At 32.6% G+C, this 17,846-nt stretch overlaps 1 protein-coding gene across 1 annotated transcript; it reads left to right on the top strand.

Moving 5' to 3' along the window:
- On the top strand, nt 9,276-10,165 carry LOC110265739 (glutathione S-transferase U2-like). Its single transcript, XM_021108957.1, has 3 exons — nt 9,276-9,470; nt 9,799-10,017; nt 10,091-10,165. The coding sequence occupies exons 1-3, from the start codon at nt 9,276-9,278 to the stop codon at nt 10,163-10,165; spliced, it is 489 nt and encodes a 162-aa protein (XP_020964616.1).

Genomic DNA, 17,846 nt, shown 5'->3' with positions numbered 1-17,846 from the left:
TATTAACTAACAACTCTAGATCACCAACATAAGTTAGGTATTCATAACTCAAGATTACCCAATTCCTCTTTCCAAGCCAAGAATGCTCAAAAAGCTACTCTAACATCCAACCAAGCATTTTGTCAAACACTTGGAAGGCATAAAAGGAAAGCATAATAAATTACAAGGAAAGATAAAATCTACAACTATTAATGGCAAGGAAATAACAATAACAACCTAAATCAACAATAAAAGAACATCAAACATGAAATTGCATTAAAGGAAAGCCAAATCCAACAATAGTATTCATAAAACTAAAGAGGGGCATAAAAGAGAAATTAACACTACAAACTAAGAGAATGAAGGTGTAGGAACAAGAAATTATAAAGAAAACAAGATGAAAACAAGAAATTAAACCTAAATCTAAGATGCAATTAACCTAAAACCCTAATTCTAGAGAGAAGAGGGAGCTTCTCTTTCTAGAAAACTAACCTACATGATGCTAACCTAAAACTAATTGCTCCTCCTTTGTCCAATCTTCAATTCTTCATGAAATAGCCTCAGAAACGAGTTGGATTTGGGCTTGGAAAGTTCAGAAATTGCCTCCATCAAATTCACTTTAAGTGAGTCACGTACCACTCGTCACGCGTGCGCATGGACGACGCGTGCGCGTCGATGGTAAATTTCCTCCTCACGCGTACGCTAGATGACGCATGTGCGTGGCTTGCAAATCTTTTACTCACGCGTACACATGGGTGACGCGTGCACGTGGCCTTCCATTCTCCAAATGCTTATTTCATCATGAATTCTCCACTTTGCATGATTTTTTCTTCACTTCTTCCATCCAATACTTGCCTTGTGAATCTGAAATCACTCAACAAACATATCAAGGCATCGAATGGAATTAAGGTGAATTAAATTTAGCTATTTCAAGGCCTAAAAAGCATGTTTTCATACTTAAGCACACATTTAGGGAGAATTACAAAACCATGCTATTTCATTGAATAAATGTGAGATAAGTTGATAAAATTCCCTAAATTAAGCACAAGATAAACCACAAAATTGGGGTTTATCAAACCTCCCCACACTTAAACTAAGCATGTCTTCATGCTAAACCAAGATAGTGACAAAGGGTATTAACATTTATTCAATGCAACCTATCTAAATGAATGCAATCTATCTAAATGCAATATATCTAAATGAATGCAACTACTTGGTCAAAATAAATCAATTCCCAAGAAAGCTTGTATGAACATAAGGGCTAAAGGTATCTTAATGAGATCAAATCCACAATTGATTTAAGTTATTGAAATGATTTTACAAACTTGAAAGAAAAGAGATGGTCATAGGTGAAAACATGTAGTTGAGCAATCGAACCCTCACCGGATGTGTATCCGCTCTAGTCACTCAAGTGTATAGGGTTGATTCACTCAATTCTCTCCTAATCATACTTTCCAAGATTTATTTTTTATTTAACAATCAATAATTATTTCATGCATGCATACAAATATCATGAGGACTTATCCATAAGGTTGTAATGGGGCTAGGGTCAAGGTAGGATTGTATGTGGTCAAGTGGACTAGAATTTGAATCTTTGATTAACTTAAACTTTCCACCTAACCTATATAACAACCTATAAAATTCTAAACAAACCTAACTACCCAGTCTTCACTTTTTCACACACTCATGCATTCTTTTCACTTCATCTTCTATATGCATTGATTATTATTACTTTACTTTGGGGCATTTTGTCCCCGTTTTATTTCTTTTTTTTTTCTTTTTCTATATTTTTTTCTTTATATATATATATATTTTTTTTTTCTTTCTATTTTTCTTTTGCTTTTCTCTTTTTTTTTTCTTTTTCTATATTTTTTTCTTTATATATATATATATTTTTTTTTTCTTTCTATTTTTCTTTTGCTTTTCTCTTTTTTTTTTCTTTTTGATGAATTATATACAAAGGTACCAATGCACATGGTTTACACATTATTAATATATGAGTATGTACCTAATTTCCCAAAATTTTCAATAAAAATACAAAAATACTCTTTTATCCCAACTAATATTCTCAAATCTCCCAAACTCAAATGATAAACACTCTCACTAGCCTAAGCTAATCAAGGATCCAAATTAAGGACATTTATTATTTTTCGCTTTAAGACTTGTAATGTGCTAGAACAAATGGGTTTAGCATAGGTTCAAAGTTGGCTAACAATGAAAGATAAAAGGTAAGGCTATTTGGGTAAGTGAGCTATTTGAAACAATGACCTCAATCATATAAATATATGTATACACAAAATAATAGACATATAGAATCAAACAAATCAAAGATTACAATCATAGAAAGAGAATAATGCACACAAGAAAAAAAATAAGTGGTTATATGATGTAACCACATAATTAGGCTCAAAACTCACAAGGTTGTGTGTTCTTAACTCAAAAACACGTTCCACAATGTATAATTCAAGCAAGTTCTAAATTTTTTTTTTCAAATCAATTGGGGTGCCCTATAAATAAAATCCTTAGAAAATTTTATTATCTTGACTAAGCTTATTATACACATGCAAAATAAGGAAATGCGACGAAAAATCCTAAAAGACCTAAAAATGAAATGCAAAAGTAAGTGTTGGGATTAAAAATTGTCACCCAAAAACTCCGATTGGTCGGACGACCTCCCCACACTTAAAAGTTTGCACCGTCCTCGGTGCATTCAAACATGAGCAAGGGGGTACGGAGACTTTCCGAGTTGCCACCTTCAGCTGGTGGATCAACCGGTTGCTGCATGTTCTTTCTCCTGTTCCGTTTTTGCTTATGATGACTCACCCATGAAAAATAGAAAATAGCACAGTAAGATGAGAAAATACAAAAGCAAGGAAGCGTAAATTGTTGGAATGAGGTAAATCACTAAAATTGAGTGAGTGAATTAGTGTGACATTGATGGAAAAATAGGTGTGTGAATTCTAAGATTGCGCGCAGTTTAGAACTCACACCTTAACATTAAGAGCTATGTCACAATTACACAAAGAAAGTATGCACTTCACTCATTTTGGTGTGCTTAAAATACTTCAAAGAAAACTTGTAGACTAAGACAATCAAACAAGCAATAAGAAGCATGAGAGCATTCAAGCAAATAATCAAGCAATTATGAAATGGATAATGCATGTGCATTGATTGATGTGCAAGTGAACTTGGTGAACCAAATGGAATGTGAAACTTACACATCAATTAATGACACATATCGAAGTTGTTACAACACCTAAGTGACATAGAGGTGGAACACATGGGTGCTATGGAACTTAGGAAAAAGAAGATAGAAGTGAAAATCAATCACATAGCAAGCATGGTCCACAAAGCTTTACAAAGCTAAAAAAATATGTTACTAGGTAAGCTTTCGATCCAATTTCACGATCCCAAAATCTCAATGCATGAAATAGGTGGTGTGAATAAGGGTCAATCATAAACAATCATCTCCTAACAAAAAATGCATTGATAATACACAAATACCTAACAATAGATGACGAATTCATGGTGGCCAAAACATGCAATTCAAAAGAGTTAAGACGCTTGAAGGCAATGTACCATGTACTTGGTATTCAAAGACAATGAGTATGAAAAAGTTCAAAACCAAGTAACAACTTGTAACCTCAATCAAGAATCCAATAATGAATATTAACAAAAATGATGTTAAGATAACATCCTAGTAGTAATGAGCAGCAACAAATAGCAAACAAGATTAATAATCCAACACTTATAATGAAAAATAGAAAATTAAACAAAAATTAAACTAACTAAATAACTAACAAACTAACTTACTAAAAGAAATGGTGATAGCTGGTGATTGGTAGTTTTGGAAGATGGTTGAAGAAGGGAAAGAAAAGAAGAGAATAGAGAAGAAGGAAAGAAATAGAAAGAAGAGAAGAAGAGAAGAGAAGTGATACAGGGTAGGCTCCACGTGTAGCTTCGTGTCACGCGTACGTGTGAATTGCAGAAATGGCTTGCGACGCGCACGTATCGGTGCCGCGTACGCATGGGTACAGAGAGAGATAAGTGACGCGTACGCGTGGGTGGATTTTGTGCTAGAGGCACAATTCCAACCCAAAACGCGCGCAACTCTCTGGTTTTTGTACTGGCCCCTGAAAATTTTGGATGTCACGCGTACGCGTGGGCGAGGTGCACGCGTGGGAGGACGAAAACTTGGGGATCACACGTACGCGTGGGTGATGCGTACGCGTGGCATGGTGCTCTATTTTTCAAAAATTTTCCAAGTTCTTGCACCAAACCAAGCATTCCAAACCTCCAAACAGCTACCAAAACACCATGAAACCTTATTTAACATACTAGACTCCCAAATAAACTCAATAAACTATACTAAATATGAAATTAAACTAACTTTTACCAATATTTACAAAAAGAAAAAATGAAAAGATGTTATCATGGTGGGGTGTCTCCCACCTAGCACTTTTGTTTATTGTCCTTAAGTTGGACTTATGGGGAGCTCTTCATCAAGGTGGCTTGTGCTTGAATCCATCCTTGAACATCCACCAATGCTTGGACTTCCAATAAGCTCCATCATTCAAAGTTAATAACTCCAAGCCTTGATGGAGTTCTTCACAAACCATGAGCTCCCAAAATTGATCCTCTTTGTGTGATCCAGAATCCCACAATTTGTTTTCACACCCGTCCTTGAGTTGATCATGGTAATTCCCTCCGGGTGGTTTACAAGCCGAATTCTCAATTAGACACCAAACGATCCTCCTAGACCCATCTATTTGAGCACTAGTCCAACCCTTGCATCCACTCCTTGAAGCTTCAACCATAATGAGCTTAGACTTACAACGCCAACCACTAAACATCCTCCTCTTACGCTTTATTCCACAAAGCGCCCTAAGTTGGCCATCCGTTTCAAGCAAACCAAATTCAAGTGGGATAATAAAGGTAAGAGTAATGAGTTTTAACCACTCAAATGAAGGATTAGATGGCGACTTAGGTGGAGGAGTCCCCAATGATCTTGATAAGGCACGTTCCACTCTCGTCCATCCTCTTCTAGAGGCTTCCACCACTTGACAAGATACTTCATGCTCTACCTCTTGCCAAGCTTCCTCAAGTTCAAATTCTTCTTCACCAATGTCTTCTATCTCTTCCCCATCACTCAAATCATAAATAGGAGGTTGAGTGAAATCTACCTCATCATCAATTTCAAGTTCAATAGAGATGGATTCATCAAACTCAAAAGGATCATATGTTGATACGAAATCATCATAAATAGGGGGACTTGGTGTTTGTCCCACTTCTTCCAATTCTTCAATCACATTGTGCCTTGGAGGTTGTGCACTATCCTTCTTGATATCACTTTCAAACTCCATGGAAGAAGGCTCTTCAATTTGTGATTCCTCTTTGCATTCAACATCTCCTAAATCTTCAATCACTTCGTTTGGTTCAATTATCTCTACCTCCTTCTCTTGTTGTATTTATTGCTTTAACTCCTCTTATTCACCTTGAAGCTTCAAGTTCACTCCCTTACTATGCTCTTTGGTTGCTTCTCCATATTCAACAATGGGAGTGCCTTGATTGCGTAAGCTTAGGTGGGATGAGGCGATGTTGCTCACGGCTTCTGCTATGATAGCAATCTTGGCTTCTAGCTCTTTGAACTCCTTTTGCGTTTTCTCTTCTTGCCTTTGGATATAAGAGCTAAGATCTCTTTGTTCTAGCATGAGGGCATGGAGATCTTCATCCATTGGGGGCGGTGTGGGAAGAGAGGGTTCATTGTTTGAGGAAAAGGTATTGTAGTTGGAAGGTGGTTCATATTGGTAAAAGTCTTGAGGTGGTGTATAAGAAAATTATGGTTTTTGGGAGTATTGGTGTTGGAAATATGGTGGTTCTAGGTATGGTTCATATGGTGGTTGGTATGGTGGGTATGAGTTAGGATCATATGGAGGTGAATGGTAGTAGGGGACTTGTGACTAAGGTTGACAACAATGTTGAGGGATTGGTTCATAATTGTGTACATTTTGGGGTAGATTGTAACCATAAGAGATTGGAGGAGTTTGTTGCCATGAAGGTTGACCATAAGCATGTGGATCCTCCCTAATTTAAAATTCATTCCCACAATGTGGTTCCTCATTGAAGCTTTCATTCTCTATAACATAATTGTAACCAAACTCATAGCCAAAGTGGTGAGAATTCATAGGGACAACAGAAAATAAAAACAAATACTAATAAAAACTAACTCCTAAAGCAAGCAAAACTAACAAAAATCATATTCACAATATCAACATATATACAATAGCTAATAATATAATACCATTGCAATTCCCCAGCAACGGCGCAAAAAACATGAAATAGCAAAACCGTTGGTTAAGAATTTCTTCTCGGTTAGAGGAAATAACTTCGTTGCAAGTATAGTTCCCAACCGACAAGCAATGCTCAATCAAAGTTTTAATGTTGGTTGTCACAAGTACAAACCCTAATAAAAATTAACCGAAGTATTCAAACCTCGGGTCGTCTCACAATGAATTGCAATGAAGTGATCAATTATTGGCTATGAAGGAACAAGGGGGGTTTGATTTGATAAAAGGGGCAAGAAAATAAATGGCAAGACAATAAAGGTAACAACTAAAGAAAGCAAGTAATAAAGAGAGACATTCATGGCAAGGATTGAGAGTATAAGCTTTCTATCCTAGTCACTCATAACAATAATTAACAAGAGCTTATCCTATCTAGTCATCTCCAACAATGGAAGAAGGTACAATATTATCTTCACACGAGAGAACGTCAAATAAGACTAGTTAACCTCAATCCAAAAGTCCTAATCAACTTAATAATTGAATTAGCAAAAGATTAGCGTTAATGGAAATAATATTAACTAACAACTCTAGATCACCAACATAAGTTGGGTATTCATCACTCAAGATTACCCTATTTCTCTTTCCAAGCCAAGAATGCTCAAAAAGCTACTCTAACATCCAACCAAGCATTTTGTCAAACGCTTGAAAGGCATAAAAGGAAAGCATAATAAATTGCAAGGAAGGATAAATTCTACAACTACCAATGGCAAGGAAATAACAATAACAACTCAAATCAACAATAAAAGAACATCAAACATGAAATTACATTAAAGGAAAGCCAAATCCAACAATAGTGTTCATAAAACTAAAGAGGGGCATAAAAGAGAAATTAACACTACAAACTAAGAGAATGAAGGTGTAGGAACAAGAAATTGTAAAGAAAATAAGATGAAAACAAGAAATTAAACCTAGATCTAAGATGCAATTAACCTAAAACCCTAATTCTAGAGAGAAGAGGGAGCTTCTCTCTCTAGAAAACTATCCTATATGATGCTAACCTAAAACTAATTGCTCCCCCTTTGTCCAATCTTCAATTCTGCATGAAATAGCCTCAGAAACGAGTTGGATTTGGGCTTGGGAAGTTCAGAAATCGCCTCCAATGAATTCACTTTAAGTGAGTCACGTACCGCTCATCACGCAGGCGCGTGGACAATGCGTGCGCGTCGATGGTGAATTTCCTCCTCACGCGTACGTGTAGATGACGCGTGCACGTGGCTTGCAAATCTTTTACTCAGGCGTATGTGTGGGTGACGCATGCGCGTGGCCTTCCATTCTCCAAATGCTCATTTCTTCATGAATTTTCCACTTTGCATGCTTTTCTCTTCACTTCTTCCATCCAATACTTGCATTGTGAATCTGAAATCACTCAACAAACATATCAAGACATCGAATGGAATTAAGGTGAATTAAATTTAGCTATTTTAAGGCCCAAAAATCATGTTTTCACACTTAAGCATAAATTTAGCGAGAATTACAAAACCATGCTATTTCATTGAATAAATGTGAGATAAGTTGATAAAATCCCCTAAGTTAAGCACAAGATAAACCACAAAATTGGAGTTTATCACCAATTTCTTGATCTAATTGTTCATGAGAAGAGATAAAGATTGGTCTCTGATTTAGAGCCACACAATTTCATGAATCAAATTTTAGGATGATTATATGTCACGTATCAATCCCAAACCCAATTTTATAACCCCTGTGAGAAAGAACTTCAAGCATAATTCTATGATTCATTTTCCAAGGCTCACATAGAATTCAATTAGATCCAATTTCTCTTTTGATAGAATTTGAATCATTAAAATGAAGATCGAAGATCTTTCTAAAAAAATAATAAAAGAAGAATTTAAGATGAAGAAGAAATCAAATTAATCCATTGAAAATCAATAGAGATCTCTTTCCCAATGAAAAGAGTTAAAAACCCATAACAAAATATTTACAGAAGTGTGTGAAAGAAAATAGAAAAGGAGAAGAGAATGAGAGTGAGGAGAGAGTCCGAAGACTCCAAGCATGCCATAGTACACGTCATCATTGAAGATACTTGGGAGTCCTTCTGGATTTTATGCCCACCGTGCCACGCTAAGGGCACGCCCAGGGCTACGCCTGGGTTGGAGAGTTGGCGTGCCACGCCTTTGGCACGCCATAGTGCATGCCAGTGTTGGGAGTTCTTTAAATAAGTCTCACACAAAAATATGTCATGCAACAAAAATATGCCACAAACAAGCCCTTGAAGCCCAAATTGACGACAAAAATTACTTGGCGTCCCATGTCAAAGTCATTTTGGGCCATCCAAGGGAGCTAGGCGTCCCACGCCATACCTTTGCCGTGCCATGCCTGGTACCTTATGTAACTTATTTTTGGGCACTCAAGAACATGCTTTGGCATCTCACGCCAAACCCTTGGCGTCCCACGCCTGTTACTTCATACATTTGAATTGGGCCATCCTTTGATGAAAAAGTGTGGCGTTATATATATATCTTGTCTTTATCCTATTCTTCCTTAATGTTTTATTTTGTTTTGCTTTTCGAATGCGCTTTGTTCTTTTTCACTTACTCATTTTCGATTATAATTTCTTCTAAATATATATGTATTAATAAATCCACCTTGAATCGTACCACCTTAGTATCATTGAATTATGACTCGAGTATAAGAATTTAAATGTTAGAGTGTTACATGGTTAATGGTTGATTATTTGCGGTTTGAAAACAATGTTTATGTAACGTTTGATTTTTCCTTAGGAACACACACTACATGATTTTTTCTAATTGGTGGAGGCTTTATAGTGAAAATTTTTAAAAACCTCCCTAACATCATCTATTTGTGACAATTTACAAAACTCCCAGAAATAAAAATCTCAGCATTTGCATAGTCAAAACACCCAAACATTTAAAGGTCCAAACAAACACTCAAAGCCCATACTAAATATGCAAACTAGGGCTAGCTTCGAGTGAGATGAAAAGTGAGCAAGACCTAATCGAAACCCTAAATTACAGTCGTCACCGTTGTTGTGATGTCACTGCCGCCACTGGCACCACCACCGCTACAGCCATTCATCTCCTTGCTGCTAGCGCTAATGCCACCACGTGCTTCGATAATCTCTTTTCCCGTTTTCTCTTCTGTCGATCCGTCACCTCATGTCGCGACACGGTAAATTTTGAGTTCTCCTTCTATGTTCTTTGGTGCATTCCTATAGAAGCTTTTCTTTATTGTTACTTTTGTGATCTCCTTCACGTTAATTTAGTTTGATTGATTACTTCTTTAATTTTGAATTTGGCTTGTTACTTTTGCGATTATTCAGTAACTTGATGGCGATACAATTAGTATTCTTATTTTTGCTTACTGATTTCGTGAGAAAATTTTTGTTATAATGCAAGGAATTAGTGATTTGGATGTAATATATATTACACATATATTCATCACCTTAGGTTGTCGCAAAGTTGAATGGGTTTTGAGACTGAATGGTATTGATCACCAGTACATAGAAGAAGACATCTTCAACAAGAGCAACCTCCTACTAGAGGTGATCCCTGTTCACAAGAAGGTTCCTGTTCTTGTTCATGGTAACAAGGAAATTGCTGAGTCCTTCGTCATCCTTGACTACATGGATGAAACATGGAAGCTATATCCACTTCTACCTCAAGATCCTTATGAAACAGCTCTTGTACGTTTTTGGATCAAGTTTGCTGATGAAAAGGTGATAGAACCAAAATCTTTATGACTATGATATTAATTAATTGAGTTGAATAACATATTAACATGCATTGTAGGTTATGCACGGTGGATATGTTGCAATTATATCAATTGGGGAAGAGCAGAAAAAGAGATTGAAGGCTATTGAATAGAGCGGAGTTGAGACCGCCCTTGCTTTCGCTGTTGACAATGATGACGGCGGCCCCAATCTCTTTCAGAAATTGGGCCTCCAAACCTTTATTAACCTCTTCACCAATTTTTACAACAGGTACTCTATCGTTATCCAACTCAAATTTATTCCAAATTTCTTAAATAACTCTTCAAAGTTAGTTATGACTTTCGACTTAAAGTAAGTGTTAGTCAGTCAATTTAGTTAGGATTGAACAGCTTCTATAGGAGTCCCTAATATACATATCAATTAGCATTCTCTGAAAATTCTCCATCATGCATTTCTCATCCTAAAAAGTAAAAATAATTAGGAAAGAGTTGATAACTTGATATATGTACATCATGAATTAAGAAAATTCATAACTATTCGCAGTAATTATTTGGTAATTAAGGAAGGAGTTGATATATGATATCATGAATTGAGGGACTACCTGGTGTTTCACTTTCTGTATTGTCAAGACCATTTTTTGCATGAAATCAACAAATCCCTGTAATGTGATAACCACAAATGATTAAAGTTAAACAAGGAAAAATGGTTCTCAACTCTCCAATGGGAGAAAAAGAGACACACATTGATGAACCACTATTTTATGACTTATTTTGGATCAAATCAAGTGGATTCTATCAACTTTACTCACACTTATCCATATAATTTGCATGTTTTTAAGTTTTCTTCCGAATTTTGTGCTATGATTGAAAACATGCTTCCTAAGCCTTAAAATTGTGAATTTTTAATCCTCTGTTATTATCATTCGATGCCTTGATATGTGTGTTAAGTGATTACAGGATTTATAGAGCAAGAATGGCTTAGAGGATGGGAAGGAAGCATGCAAAAGTGGAAGGAATACAAGAAACTGAAGGAACTACTAAAGCTGTCTAGCCTGACCTCCTGGTACTAAATCGACCAGGAATGGCATAGAGGATGAAGAGAAAGCATGCTAAAGTGGAAGAAACACAAGAATTTAAAGATTTGAGAAGCTAGAAGTGACGCGCGCGTATGGATGAAGCGTACGCGTGATCAAGCAATCTTCCAAGAAACGCGTACGCGTGAGTGATGCGTACGCGTGACCTTATGCAGAGCCCACCGACGTGTATGCGTGACGAGCGTCACGTGCTGCAATTAAAGGAATACGCTGGGGGCATTTCTGGGCTGATTTTCGCCCAGTTTCAAGCCCGAAGATGAAGTCAATACGCTGGGAATGGAGCTGCGACAAACTACACACACTTTAGCTTAGTTTTTAAGTTTTGAATTCTAGTGAGAGAAACTTTGACTTCTCTCTAGGATTCTTAGTATTCTTAGTTTTACTTTCACTTGGGTCTTGAGAGAAATTGCTGTTACTTTCATTTTCTAGTCATTTTTCTTATAGTTTTCTTCTCTAATTTCTTTAGTACTATTTTCAATTTGGTTACTTGAATTCATGTTTGGATCTTGTTACTCTTAAATTTTGTTAATGCATTGAGTTATTTCCATATCCATTGTTATTGCTTGTTTTGTTATTGTTGATTGTTCTTAGTGGTAATTTGAATTGAGTTATTTTTCTAGTTTTTATCATGTCTTTTATTTTTGCTCACTAAGTATTTGAGAAAATATCACCCATGATCATGGAGTAGATTTCCTTGCTTGGTTTGGGGTTGAGTAATTGGATCCACTTGAATTGTTATATTCAAGTGTTGATTGGGTCATCATCGTCTTCTCCAATAAAACCAAACATTCTCGTATCATATATCATTCTCTTCCCTTTATTAGACAAAAATGGACTAGTAAGTAAAGAAAAGCGAAAAGGTTTCATGCAATATGCAAGTGTTGCATTGTCTTTATTATTGGGTTGGTTACCAATTTTATTCTTTATTACTTCTCTTGCAATTATTCTTAGCTGCTCAAGAATACTTGGCTAATTCTTACCACTCCTTTTATCTGTGGCAGCCAGCTCGCTGGCATGCTTAGAGGAGTTAATTTAGGTAACCAAACCATTCTTAAATTCTGAGTTTTAGGTTGATGAATGTAAATGGTTAATCTAAACCAAAATACAAAAGGATTTATTTATTCGTTATTGCAACTTAACTTTTATGTATTATTTTCATGGGTGTATTAGTATGTGGGTATATCTTTGTTGGTTACATGTTATTTTCTTTCATTTAATTTTTATCTTGTGCTTCTTTCTGTATCCTAATATTTGAATTTTATTGTTTACAGGCGGGATGCAAGGGGCAATCATGGAGCTATTGAGATATTGTTTCCCTTGACATCCAAGATTAATGTCATTCCTAATTGGACTGTTGATGGGATAATTGAGTATATGCAGTCCAAAATAAAGAAGCAACAGGTATTGAAAGTCTTGGGATAATTGCTTTTTGCTTGATTCTTGGATGTCTCTGTCTCATAGTTCTTGATTTTGCCCTTGTTCTTTGGTGCAGGCATAAGCACAATCAATAAGCATTCTTTGATGTTAAAGGTACTTTCCAATTAGCATCATAGTTAGCATTTTCTTTTTCTTTAATTGAGTACTATAATAGTTCCTTCAATTCATATACAGCTTAATGTTGAATATTTTTTATGTTTCAAACCGGCATCACGAAGAAGTATACCTTGAAAACTTGAAGATGTTCCAATTCAAAGAACTCCAAGTTACTACCAATAACTTCAACAATAAGAACATTCTTAGAAAGGGTGGTTTTGGAAATGTCTACAAAGGAGTTCTCTCTGGTAGCACTCTTGTAGCTGTCAAGAGGCTGAAAGATGGCAATGCCATTAGAGGAGAGATTCAATTTCAGACTGAAATCAAAATGATCAGCCTCGCCATCCACCGGAATCTCCTCGGACTCTATGGATTCTGCATGACACCAACAGAAAGGCTTTTAGTTTACCTTTACATGTCCAATGGCAGCATCGCTGCACATCTGAAGAGTAATATCAATCGTAGAATTTCATATGAAGTTGACATTTAGTAACTAATAGACTAAAAATGCCAGCTGATGTTGGTGGATGTACTTATTGGTTTTGCGGATGTGGTTCATTCAGTCATAATTCTCTTGTCATAATTTATTTTGTTTCTATTTACTCTTTATTTTATCGGATTCCTTTTAATTAAATAAATAAATATTGATGTCACTACACTAGAAGGATAATTTAATATTAATGATATTTAAGCATTTGTATTTGATATAGTAAGAAGTGTATTGTTTTAGTAATTACAATTTTTCAGATGTTTTTTACTTAGATTTTTTTAATTTTGATATTAAAAAGTAAACTTTTAATTTGTGAGGATGTAAATAAGATGAGATTAATGAATGATTTGAAATTAAAAATAAATAATTATAAGATTTGTGGAGGTTTAAAAATCTCACAAAATAATTAATTTTTGTTAAATTAAAAAATTAATTTGTGAAGATTTTAAACTGACATAAAAGTTATTTAAAACCACCACAAATGTCCAATATAAAACCTCTACTAAACACACACAAAACCTCCACCGAATAGATTGTGAAAGTCTTTAAAAACTCTCCATAAAAAACTTCATGGTACTTCAAATTTTGGAAGTTTTAAAAACTTCCACAAACTATTTAGTGAGAGTTATAAACCTCCACAAATAAAAGAAAAAGTTGCCACAAATAAATAAAAACTTTATAATGACAAAAGAAATTAGGTGTTGGGCTTGAATTATGGGCGCTAGCAGGCGCCATCTCTATATATCATGGACACCTCCTTGACACCCTAAATAATTAAGATGTTAATTATTTTTTTATTGTACTTTATTTAAATTATAATAATTTTTTTATGTAGTTATATAAAATAATTTTGGTGATGTTAATAAAGATTAAGATGTTTATCATGATAATTTATTAATAAAGATGGAGTGTTGAGAATTAAAAGATGTATAATTAATTAACGATGATTTTTATTAAAAGATATTTTTGTAACATATAATATATTTTTTTTGTAGTTTATTAATAGTAAATTTTAAGTGGTCTCATGTATATTTTTATATAAGTATACTTAATTTAGTGTAAGATGTATGAATACTTATTTATGACAATTTTAAAACTCCTCTCGCGAAATCGTGTAATTAGCTTCTCACTTTCCTACATTCTTATCTTTTTCAAGAAACTGACGAAAAGTCTATGAAAATTTTAGTGAACATTTGGTTGTACTTTAATTTTAGGCTATGCTTATATAAAATATTGTTATGTTTTTAAAGTGATGCAGTAACAAAGATAATAAGTATAGTATATTATAGTAAGTATGAGTGATAAAAAAACATAGCTTTAGTCTTTAAGGACATTACTTGAAAAGTGTATTCTATTCTCAACGCCAAAACCTTGAGAATAGGGCCGAATAAACATCTCTCATTAAAGCATCCTCAAAGCCAAAAAAACATAATTTTTGTCTAAGGCGATATTTTTTCCATTCTTAGCTACACTTTTCAAATATAGTTAAATGGATAATTTTTTTGTAGTGCATGTGACATATGCACATGTTTTTTTTTTCTTTCTAGACTTATGCCATCTTATTTAAATTTGGTTGAAAAATATTTGTACATATATATATATATATAGAATAATGCTACATATTTAAATTTTTTTGTGAACTAAATCTAATTAAGTTAAATAATAAGACTTGGAATAATGCTAATTTTTTTTTTTGTGAACTAAATCTAATTAAGTTAAATAATAAGACTTGGAATAATGTTAATTATAATTAATTTTTAGTATGATAAACTAATTTAATTAAATTTTATTAACAAAAAGACTTGAATGTGTATATTATATACCATGATACCCAATTTCCAAGAAAAAAGCTAAGGGACGGTTGTATAGTGAGTAATACGATCATCCAACAGTAAAAATAGATAAATGTTGCTTGCTTCTCCTACGTTATTCTTTAATAGACTTTATGTTGAATGTGACTGCAAGGTCATATATACACTATGAAAGGCACGTCCAACTTAATTCCATTTGTTCTTACTATAAGTCACATTGTCACCCAATTCCTTTGCTTTAAGAGATCACATGTATTCATGCGTTACGTGACAAAATTTCTGTTGGCTTCTAGCTAAATATGACGTACATGGATAACATTACTAAAAACGGCCAAATCACAACAGAAAGTCCTCTGAAAGCAACCCAGTTTTATGGCTTTCGGTCAGCTCTTGCTGGACCAAGTTTTTAATTCCTTCATTAATTATTTAATTTAATGTTTGTATTATTGATATTTTTCTGATCCTCCTCAATTTTAACTGTGGTTAGGTCTAAAAGCTCGCTCATCTCATTAGAAACAAATATAATTTAATAAATTTTTATCAAATAGTGTTATACATTGGGATAATCATAGAAAAATTATCTTTAGCGAATTAATGATATAGAGCTTGTTTGGGTGAGCTTTTAAGAAAAGATCTTTTTTTGAGTTATTTTTTTTTAAAAGATCTTATGAAAAAGTAAAAATAATTTTATGTTTGGGTATCTTATGTAAAAAGGTCTTTTTATCAATCAATTATGTTTGGGTATAACAATATAAAAGTACTTTTTTGTTTATTTATTACATGAAAAACATCTTTTTTTTAAGGAAAAAAGATCTTTTAAAAAAAGATGTAAATTACAGCTTCTCAAAAAAGATCTTTTTTTTATTTTACTAGTTCTTTTACTTTTACTACTAGAAATTTGCCAAACACGTTAAAAAATAAAAAAAAATCTTTTTTCATTGAAAAAAGATCTGTTTTTAACAAAATAATGGCGCCCAAACATGCACATAGTGTTTAATCATCATAAGAGTGCTTTTACACAAAATTATCAATCAATTATGTATGACTTCTGATGAAAATAATATATTCAACATGAATATTATTTATTAGGTAAAAAATAGTAAATTGACAAAAAAAATTATTATAATTGGTATATTCATTTTATCAAATATTCTTCTATCTAATACTATAAAAAATACACTGGTCACCTTAATTACTACACTCTAACTTTCATCGGCAACGATAGAATGCTTAAATTGAGTCATTTATAGTTTATGGTATTCATCAAACAAACAATCAATTAAACATTTATCCGTACATTCTCATTTTGAGTATATTTATACATAAAAGAAATTATAAATAAAAAAAGAGTTGAAATAGCAAAAGCAATAAAAATGATGATTCTTAGAGCAACTTCGATCCAATAGGATCACTTTTAGGTATCAATTTTGACCTGTGTAGTAAATGAACTGATTTAAAATTAAAACTTGCATTGAATATATTTTTGAAATGAAACTGGTATCAATAAGAAGATACCGTATCACTTAAAAAAAAGAGTGAAATATTGTCATTTGTCTAAACTCATCCATTAAATAAATACAAATAGTGTTACTATAACGTTGTTTTATTATAACGTTGTAACAAAGATTCAATTAAAATTTACTCAAATAAATTAGACGTGCTTATTTATATTCTGCATTTTATTACTTTATTTTTTATTTTCTTATCTATTTGGTAAAAAAATAGATCCAAATTAATTTAAGGTTATTTTTTTAATTATTTATAAAATACTAATGTTTTTTCTCAATCTAAATATAATTATTAATTTTGTAATTTATATTTTTATTTTAGTTAAAATTTTACAATTTAATTAAATTTATTTAAAATAATAAAAAATAATTTAAAATTTAAATTGAAATAAACCATGCATTAGAGTGACAAATTTTATATTAAGTTTTAAATCAAGTCTTATGATATATAGTTTACATATATTTATATGGCATCTTGGAGACTTAAAATAAAATAAAATTAATACCAAATATTAGAGATACTCTTATAGATTTGTTTGGCCATTTATATATAAAAGATCAGAAGATTATGATTATCTAACAAAATTAATTTGTATTTATTACATTCAATTTGAATAAATAAGAAATTATCTTATTTTAGTTTGGTCATTAATTCACATTATTTGAATTTGACTCAATACTTCAATAGATATGATTTAATTTGATTTGATATAATTATTAATTGAAAATATCTCAGTTGTCTATTTTATTCATAGATTTATTATTTTAATGACTAATAAATTAATCAAATCAATTAATTAATATACATAATTAATATAATTAATTTGGTTTAATAAATTAAAAAATAAGTAAAAAAATACTACCTGAATATTAAAAGAAATAAATTAAAAAAATACTAACAAAATAAATAATTGATATACATTATAATAAGGCCCGTTTGAGAAGTTTTAAAAATAACTTTATGAATAGTTAATGTCTGGTGCAATTTTCAAAACTAAATTGCAGCTTTTTAAGAAGCTATTTAGGAGCTTATAGAGAAGTTAAAAAAATGACTTCTCTCATAATACTACTACTTTTTATAACTTTTAGAGCTAAAAACTCAAATACAAAATAACTATTTATAAGCTACTTTTAATATAGCCATTTATTATTTAAGTTATTTTTTCAAAAAGAATTTAATTAAGCTGTTTATCCAAATTGGATCTAAATTGTGTGATATTTAAATATTTAATCAAATTAATTAGTTGATATAACTAATTTATCGTAATAAATTATATTTAATGAGTTAAAAAAATAAATTAAAAAATACTTTCAGAAGTATGCCACATCAACTCTGTCATTAAATACAAAAACCCGATTTTTATAGAATAGAATAGATAATATTATATACTATAATGAAT

This window comes from Arachis ipaensis, chromosome B01 (assembly GCF_000816755.2).
Source record: "Arachis ipaensis cultivar K30076 chromosome B01, Araip1.1, whole genome shotgun sequence".
NCBI lineage: Eukaryota > Viridiplantae > Streptophyta > Magnoliopsida > Fabales > Fabaceae > Arachis > Arachis ipaensis.
This window is presented reverse-complemented; position numbering and strand designations above follow the sequence as displayed.

Excerpts from the sequence above, each read along its gene's own strand:
- LOC110265739 (XM_021108957.1), top strand. The coding sequence starts at position 9,276 with ATGAAAAGTGAGCAAGACCTAATCGAAACCCTAAATTACAGTCGTCAC. Across the intron at positions 9,471-9,798 it reads TCACCTCATGTCGCGACACG|TACATAGAAGAAGACATCTT; the intron begins GTAAATTTTGAG and ends ATTGATCACCAG. Across the intron at positions 10,018-10,090 it reads TCAAGTTTGCTGATGAAAAG|GTTATGCACGGTGGATATGT; the intron begins GTGATAGAACCA and ends CATGCATTGTAG.